At 42.5% G+C, this 21,310-nt stretch overlaps 1 protein-coding gene across 4 annotated transcripts in view; it reads left to right on the top strand.

Moving 5' to 3' along the window:
- Sgce (sarcoglycan epsilon) overlaps positions 1–21,310 on the top strand; it is a 55,673-nt gene that overhangs the window by 3,542 nt on the left and 30,821 nt on the right. For 2 of the 4 annotated variants that reach the window (XM_032906970.1, XM_032906971.1), the window contains exon 2: positions 13,649–13,756. The exons of the other annotated variants lie outside the window; for them this stretch is intronic. In XM_032906970.1, the coding sequence (XP_032762861.1) occupies positions 13,649–13,756 (108 nt within the window). The remainder of the gene's footprint in view (positions 1–13,648; positions 13,757–21,310) is intronic. 4 annotated transcript variants of the gene reach the window in all.

The raw sequence follows: 21,310 nt of genomic DNA on the forward strand, positions 1-21,310 counted from the left end.
CAGCTTCAAACACTAGTTTCCCATGGGTGAAAATCACCCTTAAAGAGAAGGCTCAAGCCGCGGAGACACCCTGGCTTGTTGAAAGTGTTTCAAGTCAAACACTCAGATTGTTTGTGGATCTGATTAAGTGCGTTGCTTACACATGGTGTTTCTTTCCCTCCACAGCTAGTCGATACTCCGATTCTTTTCTCTTTTTCCTATTTGTCCGCCCGGTCTAGCCTTTTATTTTTCCAAGTCTACCTTTCCATAGTCTCTATTTGAAACATGTAAATCTACATTCTGTTTACTGTTTATCTCATTTCCTAGTCTCAGTGTGGAAAGAAAGGACCGCGGTTAGTCAGATGACACAGGTTGGGTTTGTCTGGTCCATACTTGGGCTGGAAGGGAACCTTTGCACTTTGCCTTGTTTTTTTAGTCTCTATCCTGTGTTTTCCATATGTTCCTAACCTGTCTAACAGAGGAAGGTAGGCAGATAGAGATGGATGGACACACACACACACACACACACACACACACACACACACACACACACGCACACACGCACGTTTGGGCATACAATCCAGCCTTTTTTTTTTTTTTTCTCTAAACCTCACTATCCCAATTTCTAGTCTATTCTTTCCTAGCTTATCACCTTATTAAGTCTAAATAGCAATGTAATGTTGTAGGGGAGTAGAGAGGGGAAAGGGAAAGAAAGCAGCATAAGGCTGAGGCTTCTAGTGATCAACAAGTCCTGTTAGAGACTATTTTTCTGCTTAGAGTTTTCTGGTTGGAAAGAGATTCTCAATGGTCTAAAGCCATTTCACAGGGACTGCTTCCAAGTCAAATTCTCTGTACGTGATTTTCATTGTTAAGTTTTATTTATAAAGGCATGTACCTGTAGTAAAGATAGCAATGAATTAAACAATAATAATAGCAAACTCCAGAGAGTGTCACAGCCTGCTGCAGACATTCCCACTTCTCTCCTTGCCTTCCTGGGCTTTGCTCTGTGTGTGTGTGTGTGTGTGTGTGTGTGTGTGTGTGTGTGTGTGTGTGTGTGTGTGTGTGTGTGTGTGTGTGTGTGTGTGTGTGCTTGCACAGATGTGTACTTCTAAGCGGTGTGGGTCCTTTACACCATATTTTGAAAGATAAGTGATTCTTGCTTTCAGGGAAGCAGTTTGCGGGCTGTAGGCTGCTGTGAGAGAGGGTCTGCAGATTAATTAGCAGGTTTGTTGTTTGAGCCGGAGACTGGCTGGGACCAGTGCCGGCCAGGTGTGTATAGGTTATTGCATTTGAAGAAGGAAGACATGTGGGTAGGGTCACAAATTTTTACCCTGGACAGTGCCTTTAACATTGGTATACATGATTTTGACAAAGATCTAGAAGGCTTGCTTTACAATTTAGGGGTGACTGGAAAAGAGATAGCTGTTACAAATAGATGGCAGCATTTAGAATTTAATACCATTTGGGTTTAGTGCTTAGCTGCAAGCAGTGTACTATAACTCACTGATTTAAAGAGAAGTAGGGTGACTTTTGTGGGGTTCTTGTTCTTTAGGAAGAGCAGGAAGAAGCTATGGCATGGTGTGGCTTATAAAAATAAAAATACACGTTAGATGGTGATGTTAACTGTAGTGTCCGTACATCATAAAAATAACGGACCTTGCTCTAATCAAACCCATCTGTAGTATCGTGTTCCTTTCTGGCTGTCAGTTTGGAGAGAGTAGTTGACAAATTAGACAACTTGCAGAACAGTCTGTGGGGTTGGTAAGGATCTGGCAACTCTATCACAGCGGCTATTCTCAAAGGGTCTGGAATGTTTAGTTTGAAGTAAACTCCCTTTTCTTTGCTTCAGAGGGCAGAACGAGCCTGAGTGGGCAAAAGAGCAGGCAGACCCCGCTCCAGACCTTCCTAACAGTACAGCCATCAGGAAAATTAACTCCGGCTCTTCTACACAAGCAGAAACATTCACCTCTTTTTGCAGTGGGGGGGGGGGGTTTGAAGACCATTGGACCATATTAGCGTAACTGATATACAAACATGTCAGGTTCTTTTTTTTTTCCCTCCTTTTGTAAATTTCCTAAAAAGAATGGTCCTATGAATTGCAAGTTTGTATCTCTCTCCTCTGCATTGCAAACTGGAAAATCTGAGAGAAATACAAGACCATTTCCTCCCTGACAAGCACCCTAGTCTTAAGTGTCTTTGCAGAGCCACCTTTGCCTTTCTCTTCCTTCCAGGGTGTCTTGCCTGGTCTAGAGCTGACTTTTCCTGCCAAGTGGTGGTGGATGCTGGGGACTCCAGGGTTACCTGGCAGGCAAGATGCTGGCCACTGGTCCAAGATAGCTTGGTATTCACCTTCTACTTCCTTAGAGGGATGTGGGACAGATCGTCCTGCAGTAACCCCTCTTTCCCCTGTGGTATCTATCACTTTATAATAAAGTTGAGGGGTTTTGTTTTTTCAGTAACCCCATAAAACCATAATCAACAAATGTAGCTTCCAGTCTGTGTGCTTTTAACTGCTTATTAGGATGAGCCTGCTCTCTGCCTGCCTCGAGTGCACATTCCCACTATGTCCTGGGGGAGATCTTTCTTCTTATCGGGTACACCTGCCCATTGACTGTTTATTTTGAATCTAACTCGGGAGACATGTTTGTTCCAAACTAATTGTGGAGGTTACTGGATTTCCATCCAGGACCTCTTTTACTGAACAGCACTCCTGACTTCATAGGATTTGCATCAAATAACCGGGAACCTTGCAAACTGTAGAGGGGTCTGTCAGAGATGCGAAGAAAAGGGAGGCAATTCTGTGGTCTTTGCTCGCCCACTCTCGCCTACCGCTTTCACTCCTGCCTCAGACCTGGAACTTTCTTCTCCGCTCCAGTGGTTAGAAGTCAGCGGGAGAGCCACAGTCATTCTGATTGCATGGAGTGGATTTTTTTTTACTGTTAAATAACTTTCTCCTCTCTCTCGCTCACTGTTTTTTATTCATTTTGTAACAGTGCCATGCACTTCTGTGAGGTTGCAGTAATACACACAGCCGCTTGCCGTGGCTGTCTTCCCAGTTGCTGGGGATGCCACAGACATTCTTTGGCTCGGCTCCTATTTCCGGGAGAGAAACTCTCAAAAGTGAGGTTATAGCTTGTCAAGGCTCACCTGATCCACAGGCGGCTACTTGCAATTCCTTGAGTGCAGGGCTTGCCCATGTCCCTAAACCACAAAGTAATAATCCCAATGTTTAAGCTTTAAAACCTAGTTATCTTGGGAAATGATGAGGTAGCTTCTGAATGAACATTTGTTGCTGGCGTGACTACTGTTGTGCTCTCGGGAACATTAATGTGTTAGTAAAGGCTGCACCATTTTCTTAGCTCGCTCTGGTCAGATTTTTGTTGTTGTTGTTTTGTTTTTGTCTTTTAAATCTTCGCTTAGGGGTTTTAATTTAACGTTTATGTCAGTGGCTCAAAATGTATTTCATTATTTAAGAATCATCTTTAACAGGACTCACTTTCTACCTAATTACCTTAGGCTAATCAGACATTTAGAATAAATCTTTGGCAGCCTGTACCACGGGAATCATCCGTGGCATCTGTTGTGACAAGGAAGGACAGACTTTCTTTTCAGATAAATGAAACGGCTGGTTTCAAAACTGTTAGGGAGATGGGCAGCCTTGGTGTAAATTCCTTCCCATTCTTTGCCTCTTTACTCATTCATCTGGTCACCATTTTGATTATCATGGAGATTGGAGTTCACTCTGAATTTGAAAGAGATCACAGTTAATTTTCCTAGAACAGTTATACCGGGGGTGTTTTACTTCCCTGTTTTTTTTTTTCTTTCAGCAGTATGCAAAGAGCTAAAGCTTCTGTTTTACCTCTGAATGCAAAGCAAAGGAAACTTGAGCCCTAAGGATTCCTGTTTTCTCTCTTGAGCAAATCGGTGTTTCTTACTAGGCGGTAAAATGATACCGGCTTTTCTCTCCCGTGCAACAGTTAATCAATGTAGCACTTCTGACATCTTTTATTTTCAGTCATTAAAGAGTTGATTCTAATCAAAGACCAGTGACACAGTCGGCTGCTAGATATCTTATCAGAATTTGAATTATACTTTTTTTTTTTTTTTTTTGGTCTAGCAGTTTTCCTTCTGAATGTTTAGCCTATGTGTAGCCTAGGTGGACGTGTTCAAAGATACAGACTTGGATATCTATTGTGGTGTTGATGATAATAATGAAGAACCAGAAAGAAAGAAAAAAACCCTTGGTAACTTTAAGAATGAAGAATTATTTTATACTTTTAGGGGCATCTTGAGTGTTTTTGAGACAGTGTAACAGATGCTGGATAATAGGTGGTCTGAGCTATACCACTTTTTAACCCTACTGAGTTGACAAAGATGAATCACGCTGTTTTTCTTTTCAGGATTATGCGCTGTGAAGATTAATCAAATAATCGCAGATAAGATTGTACTCTCTGGGACCAAGCTCAATGCTGCCTCGGCAGAGGATTTGTTTAGACTCTAAGAAAGGAGGAAGTTTTTCCCAAGGACGGAAGGAGAGTAAATGTTAGGGAGGTGAGTCAGGAAAGGTGCTTGTGACCCTGAGGGGCTGCGGAGGTCCTGGGCCAGCCCGAGCACACTAAATAAAACGTGCTTAGAGAAGAAAGAGACAGGGAAGGGCGCTTGCCAGCGGGGTCAAGGAGCCAATCTTCCCCGGCCTAGTAGACCACCTTAAAGAGGTTCATCTTTGTACTAACACCAATGGGAGCTCTCAGAGGGGGGTTGAGCAGGACAAGACCAGATTTGCATTTCAAAAAGAGTCCTCTAACTGCTGTGTGAAGAAAAGGTTAGAGGAGTCTGAATGGTTTGCTACTGGAGGCAGTTTAAATCCAAGTTGGAGATAGTGACCTTGTAGGCTAATGTGGAAGAGATAGGGAAAAGAAAAGAGAAGGAAGATTTTGAGGGGTGAAATTTGATGGAAGATATCGGATTGAATTTGAGGCTGTTAGCCAGGAGGTTGTGCTTGCTACATTTCTGTCCCCTGCCTGATGGTCTCTGTAACTCTGGAAGGCGGTCAGATCGGAAAGGCCGGCTCTCCACTCTGAGTGTGGTCCCGTCGAATCCACAGCGATGGTGAATAAATTATGACTGACCCAGAGGACAGAAAGCAGTGCAGTTTTAACACAGGTACAAGTGTGCTCTAAATGAAAAAAAAAAATGGAGACAGTCACAGGTTTGGTAAAGCATGGTGTATTTATGTCTGTGTACAGTGGTATGTTCCACATGAATAAAATAGGGAAAGATGCCAAGACAATTGAGAGTACAGGCTGTGGCCAGTGCATGGCCTTGATAAGGTGACAATGGGGCTGTGAGAAGGCACCTTTGTAAAATACAGCTTCCCGATTAAAGTGTTAGGATGTGTTCTAGTTAGAAAGCATGGCTCCCGTAACACCGACAATTAATGACAGCTTAAGGTGAATATGTGATATGAGACTCCTTTAGACGCCTCCTAATTGGAAAAGGTGTACTGCAGCATTATTGAATTTTCAAATTCAAATAGGAATCTTTCCTGCTGCCTCAAGCCCCTACCCCAGTGGCTCACAAGGGACCCTCTGCTTTTTAATCCGTTTCCACTAGATCGCACTAGCACTCCGGATTTCCCCTAGCGCGAGGGGGTCTGTGGTCTGCTTTTCACCCACCATCTTCATTCTAAAACAGCCCTCCCTCTTTCAGATGAGGACATTAGACAGTAATAATGCTTAGAGCCACTGTATGCACTTTGGGCGCCTTTTGTTAGAGGTCCCAGTGTTCCCCCTTTTCATCCACCATTTCACCCGAAGAAGATAGAACCATGTAGCCGAAGAACAACTCTTCTTCTAAGTTATTTGGGCAAACAGGAAACCTTAGCTAGAGGAAAGAGTAACTTCTCTCTTACTCCTTCAAAAATCGCAATTTCATTTTCACCTAGTCTTGAAACTGTGCTTAGTGCAAAACTGGGCCGTGCGCACACGGGCAGATCTTCCTCTTTGGCTGCATTCTTCCCTTAGGATAAATACCTAAGTGTTCATGGGATCTCAGAGAAGATGAATCTAAATGGAATTCACAGTGCATCTGGTCTCTTCAAAGAGGTAAAAGGCGACTTTCAGTCGCCAGCAAGTCGCCAGAATTCCCTGACGAAGGTCAAACCAGAGGACCTGCCCAGATACCTTAGCTGCGGGAGGCAATGGGGTGGAGTTTGACAGGGCTGGAGGCACTGGATTTTAAGTGTGTTTTTGAGATGTCTCTAGAATGTTCTGAAGCCTGCCCTAGAATGGAATTTTATTTTGTCCACCTAGTTGTAGAAAGACGTGAGAACACCGTACAATGGAGGCTGCCGTGATAATTTTATTTATTTATTTTTTTTTTGACTGAAGGTAAAGGAAAAAAACAAAAACCTTTTAAAGAAGCCCAAGTGTCTCCTCACATCAGTTGATAGTGAGCACTAGTGCTATCATTTGGGGATTAGTGTTTTGTGCTAGTTTTCGTCGTAAAGGTTTTGAGTGTATTCTCTCAATCAGTACTCACTGTGCCTCTGTGACGTGAATTCTGCTGTTTCTCCCGTAGCAGAGGACGAAGCCAGGGCACAGAAGCATTTAAGAACCAGTGGGAGAACTTGAATTTGAGTTCAGCTAGCCTCTCTTCAGAGATTCTCACACTAAGCACTGCCTTTCTTTGGACCTGTTTTTTTTTTTTTTTTTTTCTTCTTTTTTTTTGGAGCTGGGGACCGAACCCAGGGCCTTGTGCTTGCTAGGCAAGCTTCTACCACTGAGCTAAATCCCCAACCCTCTTTGGACCTGTTTTTAATCTCCTTTCATTTGTGTTATTTTATTTCATTATGTCTTATAATCTGCTTTGCTTAAAATGATCAAATTCAAATAAACTTAAATTATATTAAATAGCTGCTCATTTTCTGCTAGGCTTTTTTTTTTTTTTTTTTTTTTTTTTTGTCTTAAATCTTAGACTTTTTAAAAGTTCAGCCACAGCAAGTACTTCTAAAAGCACACTCTCAGGCCCCTGTTCGGGCCTTGGGAGACATTCTCAGAAGAGCAGTTCCCCTCCTAGACTCTCACAGACAGGTTGACTTTCTTCTGTCAATGAGTTGTTTTTGTGGCGTGTGTTTATTTCCACGCAGAAGTACACCAGCGTCATTTCTACTACAGAGCAGAAGCTTAACTTGTTGCTATTTCTAATGCAGGGATCCAGCAATGGATTTCTTCCCCCAGAAGCAAAAAATATATCACAGTCGATATGCTAGAAGTAATAAGGGTGTCTGAAATGAGGCCACCCCCCTTCACATCACATCTTTTAAAAGCTGTTTGGGGTTAGGGTTGACGAACTGGGGACAGTGACTTTGCAGTCAGCCACGGAGCGGGTTCAAAATCCAGTCCTGAGACTTAGGGAGCATGTGACCGGTGACAGTGTGACCAGTGACAGTGTTCCCGAAGACTTCTTATCCTTATTGTGAAATCGAGCTACCTATTTCACATCCTTTGTGTAAGGATCAAGCCAGTTAACGTGTGTTAACGTGTGTATTAACAGTTCAGGATCTCGCTAGCATGGCGCTGAAAACATGGGTGCTAATAAGTTAGTCTTTGGTACGAAAGGGAGACAAAGAAAACAAAAAGCTTAAGAAGTTTTATAAGTAGTAAAGAAACCGGCAGAAGGGAAGGGAAGGGGAGAGGGCCTGGTGAATGACTCAGTGGGTAAAGTTGATTGTTGCCGGATAATGAAGCCGGGCAGTCTGCGTTCAGTCCCTGGAACTCACATCCAGGTGAGAAAAGAGAACTGATTCCGCAAGATTTTCTGTTAATCTCCAAACACACACTGTGGCAAGTACATGCACCCACAGGTGTCAGGCGCATGTGCGTGTACACACACACACAGACACACACACACACACACACACACACTCACACACACACACACTCACACACACGATGCTAATAAATTAAATTTTTAGAAAAGGAAAATAAAAAAGGTGAGAGTCATAAAAGGGAATTGCCGTGAAAGATGTGAGCTACACGAACAACTTCAGCAAAGCCTTAGAGTAGAATAATATGTAAAGAGAGAACTGAAGCAGGGACCAGAGAGAAGCCTGGTACGTTGCTAGTTCACTTGTGTGGTGAGTGTGCTAATCAGATTAAATTTCATTTGACATGTCCTGCTGTTTACTTGGACAGTGATGTCTGAGCAAGTTATTATTTATTATTTCTGTTCCTTGTCATTCTGATTAGCTCATCAGCAATCAGTCACTATTCACAGCTCTTCAATTGCTTGTATTAAACCGCAACTCCCTCCTCCCCTAGTCTGCAAATTACCCAGGTTGGGAAAGAGCAAAATTCTCTCTTCAGAGACTGCTCGTCCGGGACCAGAGGAAAACTCGTTATGCTGCGACGAGCCTCCGAAATGACTCAGAAAACCTTAAGAGGAACTTTTAAGTCCAGTGTGGGTTCTAGGAACCTAGGTGGAGGACATACCAGCCACCTTTCAATTCATTCGGATTTGACATTTTAGGAGGTGAAGCACTGAAGAGGTGGCTACGTTATGGACACCACAGAGGCTCCAGCAAATTCCACGAACAGTTTCTGACTGTACTCGGCGTAGCTGCAGGATACAGGGCACACTCTGCCGTTGTGGTCTCTCACCCACTAGAGAGCAGCAGCCTTGTACGTGGAATTGTGACAAATGATCAGGAGTCACACCCTTTAATGATTTCTGAAGACAGTTTGTTACCTCTGGAGTCTGTCTAATAACCTGTCTATAGAGGCCGACATTATTTTACATATTACGTTTAGTCTTGAAAAGTGGTGTATAGGAAAGGTATTTGCTAAACTGAACGATTTTTTTTTTTTAAGAAAATTTTTTTCTAACACACACACACACACACAAAACCTCATTGGTCTTCTAATGAAAATACAGCTACCAAACATTAGCTCCCCCCAACCCCTGCAGTGGGTAATCTTCATATTTTTTTTTTTTGTCAGTGTGTGGTTTACAGTGAATTTTAACACTAGAAATTAGTTAAGAGTTTCCATGATGTCAAGCATAAAGCAGACCATCATTTCTACATTCGTGAGATTTCTCTTTGAGGCATGTGTAGGACTTGAATGTCCAAGCAACCACGTGTTCTCTGTCTCACCTTTGATACCAATACCTGGTGAGCAGAGCCACCACACTTACCCTTTTATTGAGATCCATCAGGCTTCCGGTTTCTCAGGTCAGTCAGATATTATATGAATTAATATGAACTTGGTTAAAAACCAACGTGCGTGGATCAGTGAGGTAGCGCCACGCCAAAGGTGCCTTTCCACGAAGACCTGAGTAATGTCCCTGAAGCCTGTCTACAAGTGGAAGAAGAGGACTGACTGTATAAACTTGTCCTCTGACCTCTCTGTATGGGTAACTTGGCATGCCTAGTCCCATGCACATATCACACACACACACACACACACACACACACACACACACACACACACACCCGAGCACACACACTTTAAAAGAAAGGCCGGGTTTCCTCTTACGTTAAAAAACAGAGGAATGTGCTCGAAGGACTGCGGCCTACAAGAAGCAGAAACACCTTGGAGATGTATGCAGCTGTTCTGTCCTGCCGTAATCCTTGACCATTGGGACACTAATTAGATTTTTTTTTTAATGCTGTGAAAGACATCCAGGCTATCTCTGTAGAGGACCTGGGAAGTATGGGATAATGTATGAGTTTACCAGCCAAGAGCACAGAGTAAGGTCAACACTTAGAATAGGTTGGTCACCTTCTGAAGAAGAGAGCGCGTGGACACAGTCTCACAGACTGAAAGGTGCACACATAAATCCACGGAGCCACTCACTCGTAAAGTACATGCATGTAGTTTTGCGTGTGTACTCTCAACAATGATTCTTATGTACAGCAGAGTCTGAAGTCTGCCTCACTAGACTGGAGGAAGGAGTCAAGCCGGTGCTATCTGGTTTCTCAACCCAAGCTTCCTCTGTGATGACTCACCACCCAGTCAGCTGAGAAGTGAGGAGAGCTCCAGGGTATCTATCTGCCTGTTGGATTTACTACCTTGGGTTTTAAGATTAAGCCTCTGTAATCTTCAAACACAGTGATAGATTCACCTGGGTTTGCAAGAATTGGGTGAAACAATACTTGAAAGCTGTTTACTGGGGTCTGCCAGTAAAATCTAACTGCTGCTGTCCTGGAAAGTGAAGCAGCTTTGGTCATCTGCTTCTCAGTCTCTATGGCGGGCTTCTCCACAAGCCAGCGGTGACTCAGATGTCCTGATTGTTCCAAGAGATTAGTTGGAAGTAAGAAGGCAGGGGTTTTCAATGCTGGGCCCCTCCTGTTTTGGTGCAAACAAAGAAATCAGGCTATGCTCCCATATTCTTTCATGTTTGTCGGTCTTTGAGATTTCCGATTATTTATGAGACTCACATGTTGGAATTGTGTAGCCCGTTTACCTGGACTTTCTTTGAGGGAGTCGTGGATATGTGTTGCGTGTCTATTTGTTATAAACCTTTTGGGACACGTGGGGCATTTATTCTGAAGGGGCTGTCTAAGTGCCTAACAGCCACGTTGCCTTTCAAATTAATAACGAGGAGGCCCCCGGAGGGGAGACTGTGGGGCCATAAGGCATTATTAGCGTCTTGGATCTTGTTTAAAATTTAAGTTATCGGGAATGCCTACCATGTGTTTCATCTAGTTTTAGAAATTCATAATTTCAGTCATAGAGCAACTCAACCACTTATTAGGAAAGTCACTCGTAAGACTGTCCATTTCGTAGATAAAGCCAGATTGCCTAACTTTATAGAGCTCAAAAGTGATGCCCGTCAGGTAGTTTCTTAGAGTCCTTCACTTTTACGTCCCATAAGACTTTGTTTGTTTGATTGTTTTTTTATTTATTTATTTTTAATTGGATGTTTTTAATTTACATTTCAAATGTTATTCCCTTTCCTGGTTTCCTGTCCATAAGCCCCCTATCCCGTCCCCCTCCACTTCTTCTATACCGGTGTTCCCCTCCCATCCATCCCCCCTTCCCACCGCCCCACATTCCCCTACACTGGGGGTTCAACCTAGGCAGGACCAAGGGCTTCTCCCATTGGTGCCCAACAAGGCCATCCTCTGCTACATATGCAGCTGGAGCCACGGGTCTGTCCGTGTGTACTCTTTGGATGGTGATTTAGTCCCTGGAGCTCTAGTTAGTTGGTATTGTTGTTCTTATGGGGTTGCAAGCCCCTTCAGCTCCTTCAAACCTTAATGACTTCAGTTTCTGTGTGGTTTGTTTGTTTGCTTGTTTTGAAGCAGGGAGGCTGTCCTTTACCTCCTTGTGCAGCTGCCTTTACCAGCAAGTAGACGGATCAAAGGCATGAGCCACCACACCCAGCCAGAACCTAGGTTTTTAATCGCTTTCTTTTTTTAATGCGGGGAACTTGGTATTTCTCATAATTTACTTGGTTAAATATTTCGCTGAAGAGTTAATATGAAAAGAAAATCCACATATAATCTCCAGCGCGATGGAGACCAGGCTTTTTACACTAATATTGTTAAAGACTCTATAGGATGCTTCTGTTTTCCTTACTTTCTCATTCAGGACGTATTTTCTCTATTTATCTTGTCTATTTCTGGCCCCATTTGTTCTACTTTTCTTGGATTTGTGTCTTGTTTTCTTTACTCTGTTCTCTTGCTCTCTCCTCCTATCTTTCCTGGAGCTTATGGATAGAACCCCAGTTTCCCTCCAGCGTGACCCACCCTTTCCTCACCCCGTCCTCCATCTTTCGCTCACATTGCATCCTAGTTCTGATTCCCCTCCTTACTGTGCCAGCAGCTTCTACATCTTGACCTTTGCAGTTTGGTTTCTTCCCTTCCCCAGGCTCCTAGAACTATGGTTTCACGGAGTCACGCATAAATTTTCTCCATTCGAAAGCTAGTCGTCTTTGACCATGCTCTCATCTGCTGGTCCTTTGGTAGCAGGGGTCAAACCCTCCTCCTTGGCATCTCCCTTCATTGGCGCATGTGGCATTTCTGACTCGGTTGTCCAACCTGTGACTACCCCAGTCTTTTCTTTGTGGCGCCTTTCTCTGATTTTGCTATCTAAGTATGTATATTAACACAGTCTCCATTTATTATCCCTGCTGGTTTATGCATCCTTTCTTAATTCCTTTCTTTTATGTGTATGCATGAACTCTTGGGTTTATGTATGTGTACCATGAATATGCAGGTTCCTGAAGAGACAAGAAGGCATCAGGTTCCCTGGCCTCACTTGTCATGATCTACATGAGTTGGGTGCTAAGAACCAACCTCTCCCCCCGGAGCTGGGGACCGAACCCAGGGCCTTGCGCTCCCTAGGCAAGCGCTCTACCGCTGAGCTAAATCCCCAACCCCTAGAACCAAACTTTTTAAACATCAACATGTGCTCTTGAGCGCTGTGTCATGTCTCCAGCCCCTGTGTGTTCTTTCTTACTGTATTTCAGACTTAGAAGAATGGGCGGCAGGGTAAGCACTAGGGGATTTGCAGCTGTGCTGAACCCAGAGTGGGACCTTCTCTGAGATGGTGAGAAGGGAGTGTAGTGTCAGCAAAATGGGGGCTAAATCCATGAAATCTAAAGGGTCAGGGCAGAGAGGTGAGCAGTTTGGATGAAGAGAAAGAGGACGAACAGGTGGTGTCCGTGTTCCAAGCCACCACATAGTTTAAGGTCTCGAATGTGTTCCCTGGGGGCAGACTGTCATCAAAAAGCTTCACTGTAACTTTGGCTTCTGTCGTCAGTCCTGTAAGAGAAATGACTTCAAATCTGTATCCGAAGCCCCTTTATATCTGTTTGTGAACCAGACCTGTAACCCTGTCTTTTTAGGTGGGTTCACCTGGATGTCCATCCGGGACCCCAGATTTCACATATCCCAAACTTGAGTCTCCTCTCTCTCCTGAAGTTAACCTTTCTTCTGGGCTTACTAATCTACCTCTGGCCAGTAGCGTCCTAGATCAAACCTTCAAAGCCATCTGTGGCCCTTCTTTATCTAGAAGAATTCAGTATTATCTCCCTCGGATCTTGCACCTGGCGCCTCTGTGTCTTCCCTTTACCTTTGAGGTGGCAGTTTCCATAGATCACGTGCGTCTCTGGACCTCACCTAATCCCCCAGCTGCTCTCCACCACTTTCATGTCTCCAGACCCAACTCTGGGTTGAGGTAATGCAAAATTCCTAGCAAGAGATAATTGTCTCCCCTCCAGTCTTCCCGTATATCTCTGGGCCCTATCTAAGCCTGCACATCACAGCCACTTTAATATTTCCAAACTCTACCCTGAGTTGATGTAATGGAAAATTCCCTAGCGGGAGATAATTGTCTCCCCTCCAGCCCTGCTATGGCCCTCGTGATTTTGACCATTCTTTGGACAACACAGGTGTCATCTCATAACCAACCTTTCCATGTAGAAGCCATTGTTCAATCCTCACAGACTGAGCTCCTTGTGGGGCAGGACTGATGACTTTCTTATTTGTTACTCCTATAGATTCCCCATACTGGCATGTAACAAGCATTTGCTAGTTGGAATGCAGCTGCTAGTTGCCGAAGTTAATGTAGTCTGAACCAAGTTAACAGAATCTGTGGTGGTAATTTTTAATTTGACATTAATTTCATGTCTCTGTGTGCATTTGTTTTATTCTGAAAAGCTTTTTTATTAAGCTGTGCCGATGGCATAAATGGAACAATTAACTGGAAGACCAAACAAGCCAACAGTTTTATTATCAGCAGAAAAATGGCTGCTGGGAAGAAAGATGGTGAGTTTAGGCTATCAACGTAAATGTCCATTTGGCTTTCAGTGTTTGCTCCCGGTGTTCTTTTGTTACGCTTTAGTCCTGTGTCAGTGAGTGTTTAATAAGTCAGTCTGAAAAAAAATAAAACTTTGTTTTCCTAATCTTCTAAAACACTTGGGATCCTCTTGTGTTGTTAGTCCACTATTTTTGTTTTTTATAAACTAAAAATCACTCCTGTTTTTAACCTCTGCCCTTTATCCATCATACCACTTAGAGAATTGTTCAAGTGTGCTTGTTAGAATGTATTTAAAACATTAAAAAAAAAACACTAAGAGGTACAATTAATGATATCATTTTGAAAGAGTCTTTGTAAACTTAGAGAAAAAAAATGGCCGTAAATATTTTGTCTAATTTTGGGAGTGGCTCACGAGTGCTGTAATTCCAGTTCAGAGCACATGTGCAGACTAAGGTACGCACACATCCATACAAAATAAAAGTAAATCAGAGAGCCGTGTGTGTAGGGGAGACTTGAAGGTAGGAGTATGGTTCTTGATCTTTTTGCTTCCATGACTGTAGAGGATCAGGAGGTACCTTAGGCTGAAAATATTCTGTTGCCTCTGACAGGTGGTAAAGTCAGGAGAAAAACGTTGAAATTTCAAGACTCTAAAGGACCATGTACAAGAGACGTGAGGTTTACCTTCTAAGTTCTAGCTAGGAGGCCTCCGCTAACCACTAAGGAGGCTTCTTCCTCTTTGAGTTTGTAAGTTTGTGCTTATAGCCTCGTCTTTTCTAGTTCCGAAGTGTAATCAAGATAGCCCACCAAAATTAGAAGATTAGATCATCTGATCGAGGTTTGAATCTTTATGAATCACAGAGAAATCATTAAGACAGTTAGGGAGTCTTCCTGTAGCAGAATGGTTAACTACCAAATGTGTTAACTTGGGTTTTGTATTGTCAAATTGGTACGCTCTGTGGCTATTCCGTCAGTCTGGATCTATGCTCGGGAAACAATCATTTAGTCCCTCTGGGATTAATTTTGTCGTCTATACAGTAAAGCCTAACTTCTCCAGGAAACAAAAGCATGTCAGTCCTGGCTTGAGTAGGAAGCTAGGACCATGCGTTGGTCAGAAGCAGTGCTTTGATCTGTCTTTTAGTAAAGATATTCGCATGCCTTGATAGCATGACATCCGAAACCCTTTTCAACTTTTTGGCATTCTGAGTCCTGTGTTCTATTGATCACCCATTAACAATAGTCAGCATCCCCTTCCTATCGACATTGAAGACACCGTTAGACACACAGACATGCAAAAAGGGGAAACAGATTTGATTAGATAATAACTAAGATAATTCCAATTTATAAAAATTAATAAATGACTTAATCTAGGAGGGAAAGTTTTTATGGAGAGATTCTTCTGTGTTTTTGTAGAAAAAGAGCCAAGCTTTGATTTCTGCCCCCACGTGAACAGAAATTACTGTATTCTTAGCAAAGAGGTAATCTTAATGCATGGATCCTGCAGCTTAGGCATGGGCTGTCGGTGACTGTAAGAGAAACAATAGCTGCCTGTCTCCAAATGAGTGGCCAGCTTGCCTTGGAGACACTGAGTTGAAGGGCTGACAGTGGAGAAACGCTCGAAATCGAAAGCCAACGGTTTCTAAGGCTGGATCAATCAAATCTCGCATAAATCTGAATGAGAGAAAAAAAAATGAAAACAGGTTGCATAGTGTTAAGATTTCTTAAAATATTTTTTCTACAGTAATTATCGGGTTTAATAATTAAATTTCAATTTGAATGCTGTAATGACTTGTTAAAAAATGGATTATGGAGGAATTCATAAATGTATGAAGCTCTGGAAATCGCAAGATGAGTTATCTTGATTCAGAGAGCCAAAGGAATTTATCTCTCAGCCTGTTCCATTCCGCTGGGTATTGGCTCTTCACAGTGCTTCTCATGCAGGGACTCCGAGTCCCAGAGGGACGGTGAAGCCCGTTAAAGCTGTAGTATGAAGGAAAAAAAAAAGAGGACGTCGAACTCCCCCCATTAGCACTTAAAATGTTTGATTCTCAGGATTTTCAGACCTAGTTGTTTAGGTCAAATTGTGCTTTTTAAAGTTGTGTTAAGACAGGTGGCTGGTCAGCACTCTCCTCATAGCCTGACCATCTTTGAAAATTCAAGTTCTTATTCTTTACTTAATTTCTTCCAGGTAGTGCTATCCATTAAGATAATGCTGTGCCCAGTTGTAATTATCCATCTAGCTATCCGGCTATGTCACAGTCTTGTTTAAATGATTTGTCTCCAAAGTACCTTTCTGATACTCCTCAACAAATGAGTGACTTCACATCTTAAAATTGGACGTTGATGAAATTGAGATGCTTTTAAAAACAAACTTTTAGTTTGTCATACGAAAGCGATTCATTATAGTATCTCGGTATGTTTTAAATTGGTTAGGTTACTCCTGCTAGGAGTAATACTTAATCCATAAGCCTGTGTTTAAATTCTGCAGGTCTGTTCCCCACATAACAGGCATGAAGTTATTTCGCATAATGCTGTATGTTCATTTTGATTCAACAACTCACGTATACATAGCCTCTGGATTGAATTAAGATTTTCAATTGTACACTTATTTATTTCTGACTCTATGACATTGCACAGAGTTTACGCTGCTATTGCCTCAAGTAATGACCCTATCCCGGGGATATTAAGAGCCTATTCACGGGTGTACGACTTCAACTGGAAACCAGGAAATACATCACAAAGGGGTCCTTGGGCAGCTAATGCTTCAAATGCTGGCTTCTGCTTTTTTCACATCTGGCAGAGCACGGTACACACGGAAACAGCACGTATCTCCTCTCAATTTATCATGCCGTCCTACCTTATTTGCTAGTCTGGCTTTTAAACCCGCATCGGGTTAATAATTGCAAACGTAAGAGGCGAGAGAAGCGGCTATAGGAAAACATACTGATAGCGATGAGAAATGACGGCTGACAACTCGTCTGCCGGGGGCTTGGGGGGGAGGCAGAGAAAACAAAAATCTATAAAACACACAACCTTAAAATGCATTAGCCTACTGGGACCCACTCGTGTGATTTGTAAATGACAGGCAGCCCAACAGTCCATACGGCCCCCTGTATAATAGAGCCGCGTGTGGTAACTGATGTGCGAAATGATGATCTTACAGCATTATGAAAGAGGACCAACTGCTGTTACCTTAGGAACACTGGCCTTCTACATGCTGCATTCTGTGGGTTTATGGTAAACTGAGATTTTACCCAATCCTCCTAAACCTCAAAAAAGGAGAAAATGACCATATACGTGGCTCTTTTAAAGTCATCCATTTGTTGATGAAGGACCTGTAAAAGAGACGTGCACATCATTGGTACCTTACAAAGGCTAGTTGGACATGCTTATTGACAATAACTCATGACATTCTTTTCAAAGATTGCAAAAGGAGACAGGTTTAAGATTAAACATAGCTGGAACTTTCCGGCCTGACACTCAGTGTCTGTTTTATCTTTATGGCCGTGTCCTTGTTCTTAATGACGCAGAAAAAGGTCCGGTAAGTGTTCTCGGGCCCCTTTGTAAAGATGGGGCGGCATGTGTGTCTGTTTACATTTCAGTGACAATCTGCACAGCAATCGCGAAGCTCTGTTAGAGGTTCTTCGGCAACGCGGTGCTTTTCAAACTTTGGTGTTTGTGAAGTCTGTCAGTGTTCGCTTCTGTTTTCGATGTGCATGTGAGGAAAGTGCACAGCGATGCAGAAGCTTATCTCCCCCTCCACGAAGAGAAAACATTTCTAGCAGATTCCTAGCGAAGGAAGACAGGAACAATTTAGCGCGCGTGAGGTCCCACTTTATTGCCATTGCTGTCAAGATCTATTATTTGATTCTTGGCTTGCTACTGTCACATAATATAGAGTTGTTGAAATGCCCTGACCTTTCCATATACCCTGTGACTAAAACATGCAATGAATACTCCTGTGAATAAGATTACGGCCGTATGGCAAGGAGAGACATAGGAGCTTAGGGAAGGGGGAAAATATTGAAATCATTATTTTCTAATACTGTTTTCCTTTTGCCTCTTCTTGATTCAGACACAAGATTTTTTGTTTGTTTGTTTTTTTCTTCAGATAAATGATATTGCTTAATGGCAGTGCAATTTCAGAAGTTTTGCTTATGGCAGTGCAATTTCAGAAGTTTTAATCTGTACAGCCATAACCGTCTTTCTTATGTGAAGATGATGGTTTTGATGCACCATGGTTCGAACTCTTGCTTTAATTGTTTTGCCCAGTAATGTTGTTAGATTCGAAGGGATTTGGCTAGGTGGCTCTAAGTTTCAGTTGTGTCCAGTGACATGTTTGCCGAGGTAATGAGTTTGCAGCTGTATAAGATTATAGGGCCGTGCAAGACAGGGAGAGTCCAGTCCCTGTGACCTCGGCTTGATTACTACAGTGCTGTACACAGGTAAATTGGGAAGGTGCTCAGGCCTTAGTGCTGTGGTTTCTTAGGGTAGTAACATTTCATTTCCTGGGATAGTTATTAAGAAAAAGCTTGTGTTTTAAGTTTAGAGTTGGTGGGTCCCACCTAGGCACCTGTGAATGCAGTGCGTGTTAGCCTCACGTAGCAGCCTCCCTGGGTAGTTTGTGCAGACCTTGTGAGCATTATTGGCGTAGTTCATGTTTAGAAGAACAACAACCCAGGGCTTCAAATTCTCTATGCCATTTTGCTTCGGAAAAGAAGCATAGGTGTAAATACTGCCCCGATAGCCCCTCTGGAGGAGCTATTTGTTTTGCAAATAACAAAAGGGACAGGAAAAGGGCTCTTCTCTAAAAATGCTGTGTGGGTACCCATAATTTAAACCCGCCATAAAGAAAGGAACTATTATTTTTTACAAACAAAACATAGTGGCTTAGTCATTTTCCATTTCTGGATGATGAGTGTGTCCTACATCTGTATCATGTTTTTCTCCAGTGAGCGGCACATATACTTAAAGTAAAGCAGGCTTTACTGTGGAGTTGCCAAGGTAACTGACCAGCAAGGATGCAGTTCGGCAGATTGCAGAATGGCAATTGAGCACACGTGAATAAAAACAATGTGCATGCCATCTTGAAGCCCGAGAGGGCGACGGTGGATTGAGGATTAACTCTGTGCATTGAAGACGTGGTTTTTGTTTGTTTTGTTCTGCAAGAGTCTGAGGTGTTCTATACTAGTCACAATGGGGCGATATGGAATGATAGGTTCCCTTTAATGGGTTCATGTTATGTTTTATGAGCGCTATATAGAAAATAGAATTATTTTCGCAGTGTTATTTAGCATGAGAAACATTTCCTTTTGCTCCACAAGCTGACATATATCACTTTGCCGTAGCGAACACTAAGAGAGGCTATTACTTTATGGTGGAAATGGAGATAGTAATCCACAGAATACTATACCTTAAATTAAGTGTCATATATATTTAGCTCCCTCGCATGAGACCCGTGTCTGTCTCTGCACCGTCTTTGTGCTAGAATGTATTCATTCATTCCACAGGCGTCAATAAACCTATTTAAATATGCTTAACACGCCTCAAGGTATTAAAAAAATGACAAGGAAAATAAAGCTCAGTATTGCACTGCACGGTGGTTTGGTTTTTTTTGTTTTGTTTTGTTTTTGTTGTTTTTTTTTTTTTGTCTCTAGGAGATTAATAAATCAGATAAGTTCAGAAGAGATTCACTTACATTATTCTAAGTATTCCTGTACTTTGGGTATGAAGCTGTAATCTGAAATTTTAACATCTTTAATATAGAGAAAAATAACGTCTCACCAGGAGTTTGAAACTCTCCACAATTCGATTCTTTCTCGGCTGTTTGCCTCTGACATGAGCCCGAGGATTGTACATCTTTAGCTTACTTTATTCCTTTAAAGGGTCCCCATTTTACCCCAGTATGGCATACACACGTTTTCATTGCTAAAGGCCCAAATGCCCAAGTACCTGTCTCTGGGTTGGAAACACCTACTCTTAAGAAAAACATTAAATCTATTGATTTTTTCCAGATCCTTCCCAAGTCAGCCCTTCCTGCAGATTATTGCCAGAACAACTAAAACTCTGGGGCAGTACCTAGTTCAGAAGATGTTGGTTTCTCGGACTTGAGGTAACCTTGTGGGAAGAAGGGATATGGTCCCTTGAAAGGGTCCTCACATTTCTGGAACCTTCTGATATTTTGGACACCTGATCATGAACTGGGGCAAAAACAATTCAGATTATCATCCTCTTCATCATCACAGTTTTTCTCCAATTCAGTGATTAGTATTTAGAATGGCATTATCATTCCCCAACGTGAGCAAATAGTCTTTGAGTAGAAGCTGGCAATAGGAAGTGCCAAGGGAGGACTCTACATAGTTCAGTGCCAACCTTGTCAGTTTCTCTCTGCAAGCCATGTTAAACTATCTTGCAGCTTCTATCTATCTATCTATCTATCTATCTATCTATCTATCTATCTATCTATCTATCTATCTGCATGGCATTTTTGTTGTGGTTACTTCGTTTGGGGACAGGATCTTGCTCTGTAACCCAGGCTACCCTGAACTTGTTCTGTAACCCAGGCTTGTCTTAAACTCAAACTACCTTCCTACCAGTCTCCAGACAGAGAGAGCTACAGGCATGCGCCACCACATCCGGCTGGCTATCCCACAGACGTTGAAATGGTGCTTTTAGTAGTCAAGCTATGAATGCATAAAACTGTGGGCCAAATGTTTTAGTTCATTTCCTTTGGTGGGGAGGGGGGCAGCTAGCCAAAGAACATGGGGACAAGTTTTCTCATGGGGAGAAACATTTTTTGGAGTTTTTTGTTTTGTTTTTAATACTAAAACCTTTACTGTACTGTAAGTGATTTGGCTACTCGGGGCTTTTAGCAAGTTTGCGAGCTTGGTGTGAGTAATCTTGGGGTCCCTAAGGTTAATTACCACATTTACAAATCCATCAGTGACTAAAGGAGAGGGCTGGGCTGATATGATTTGTCAGTCTAAAAATTACTTCTACTGGCCAATCGTGAAGCTAGAATCCCAGAAGACATTGCAGAGGTGGCAAAGGGTTATGACAGGAATGTGTTGGTGTAGATGATGGCATCAGAGGAAAAACAAGAGGTAGCAACTAATCAAACCAATTTAGCTATTTCTGTGCACTCGTGTCTTGTGTCCTAAGTCACGGGGAATCGTGAAATCGGTCCCATTTCACCTAAAGAAGTGATTCATGCAGAACTGTGTTGTGTAGCTGTCGCTGCTCATTTAGGAGGAAGCAGAGTGGGATAGATTAGACTGTTTTAATTACTATATGCCAAAACTGGGAGACATGAAATAAAGTTATAGTTTTCGGGAAAGGTTTTGCTAATGTATGGAGAAAGTGGCACGCCTTCCTACGTATAAAAGAGTTACTGTGTATTTTCGGATGAGGGTTATAGAGGCTGACTCGCCTCTCTTTGGAAACCAGTAGTGCTTGTTACTTTCGCAGACCTCTATGTATTTGCTTTGTTAAGAGGGAAGGGGGAAAAGCTGCAGTAATTATGAAATCTGTCAGTTCTTCCTCAGCGTATAGCGTTGGTGGTATTT

Source organism: Rattus rattus, chromosome 6, assembly GCF_011064425.1.
Source record: "Rattus rattus isolate New Zealand chromosome 6, Rrattus_CSIRO_v1, whole genome shotgun sequence".
Taxonomy (NCBI): Eukaryota; Metazoa; Chordata; class Mammalia; order Rodentia; family Muridae; genus Rattus; species Rattus rattus.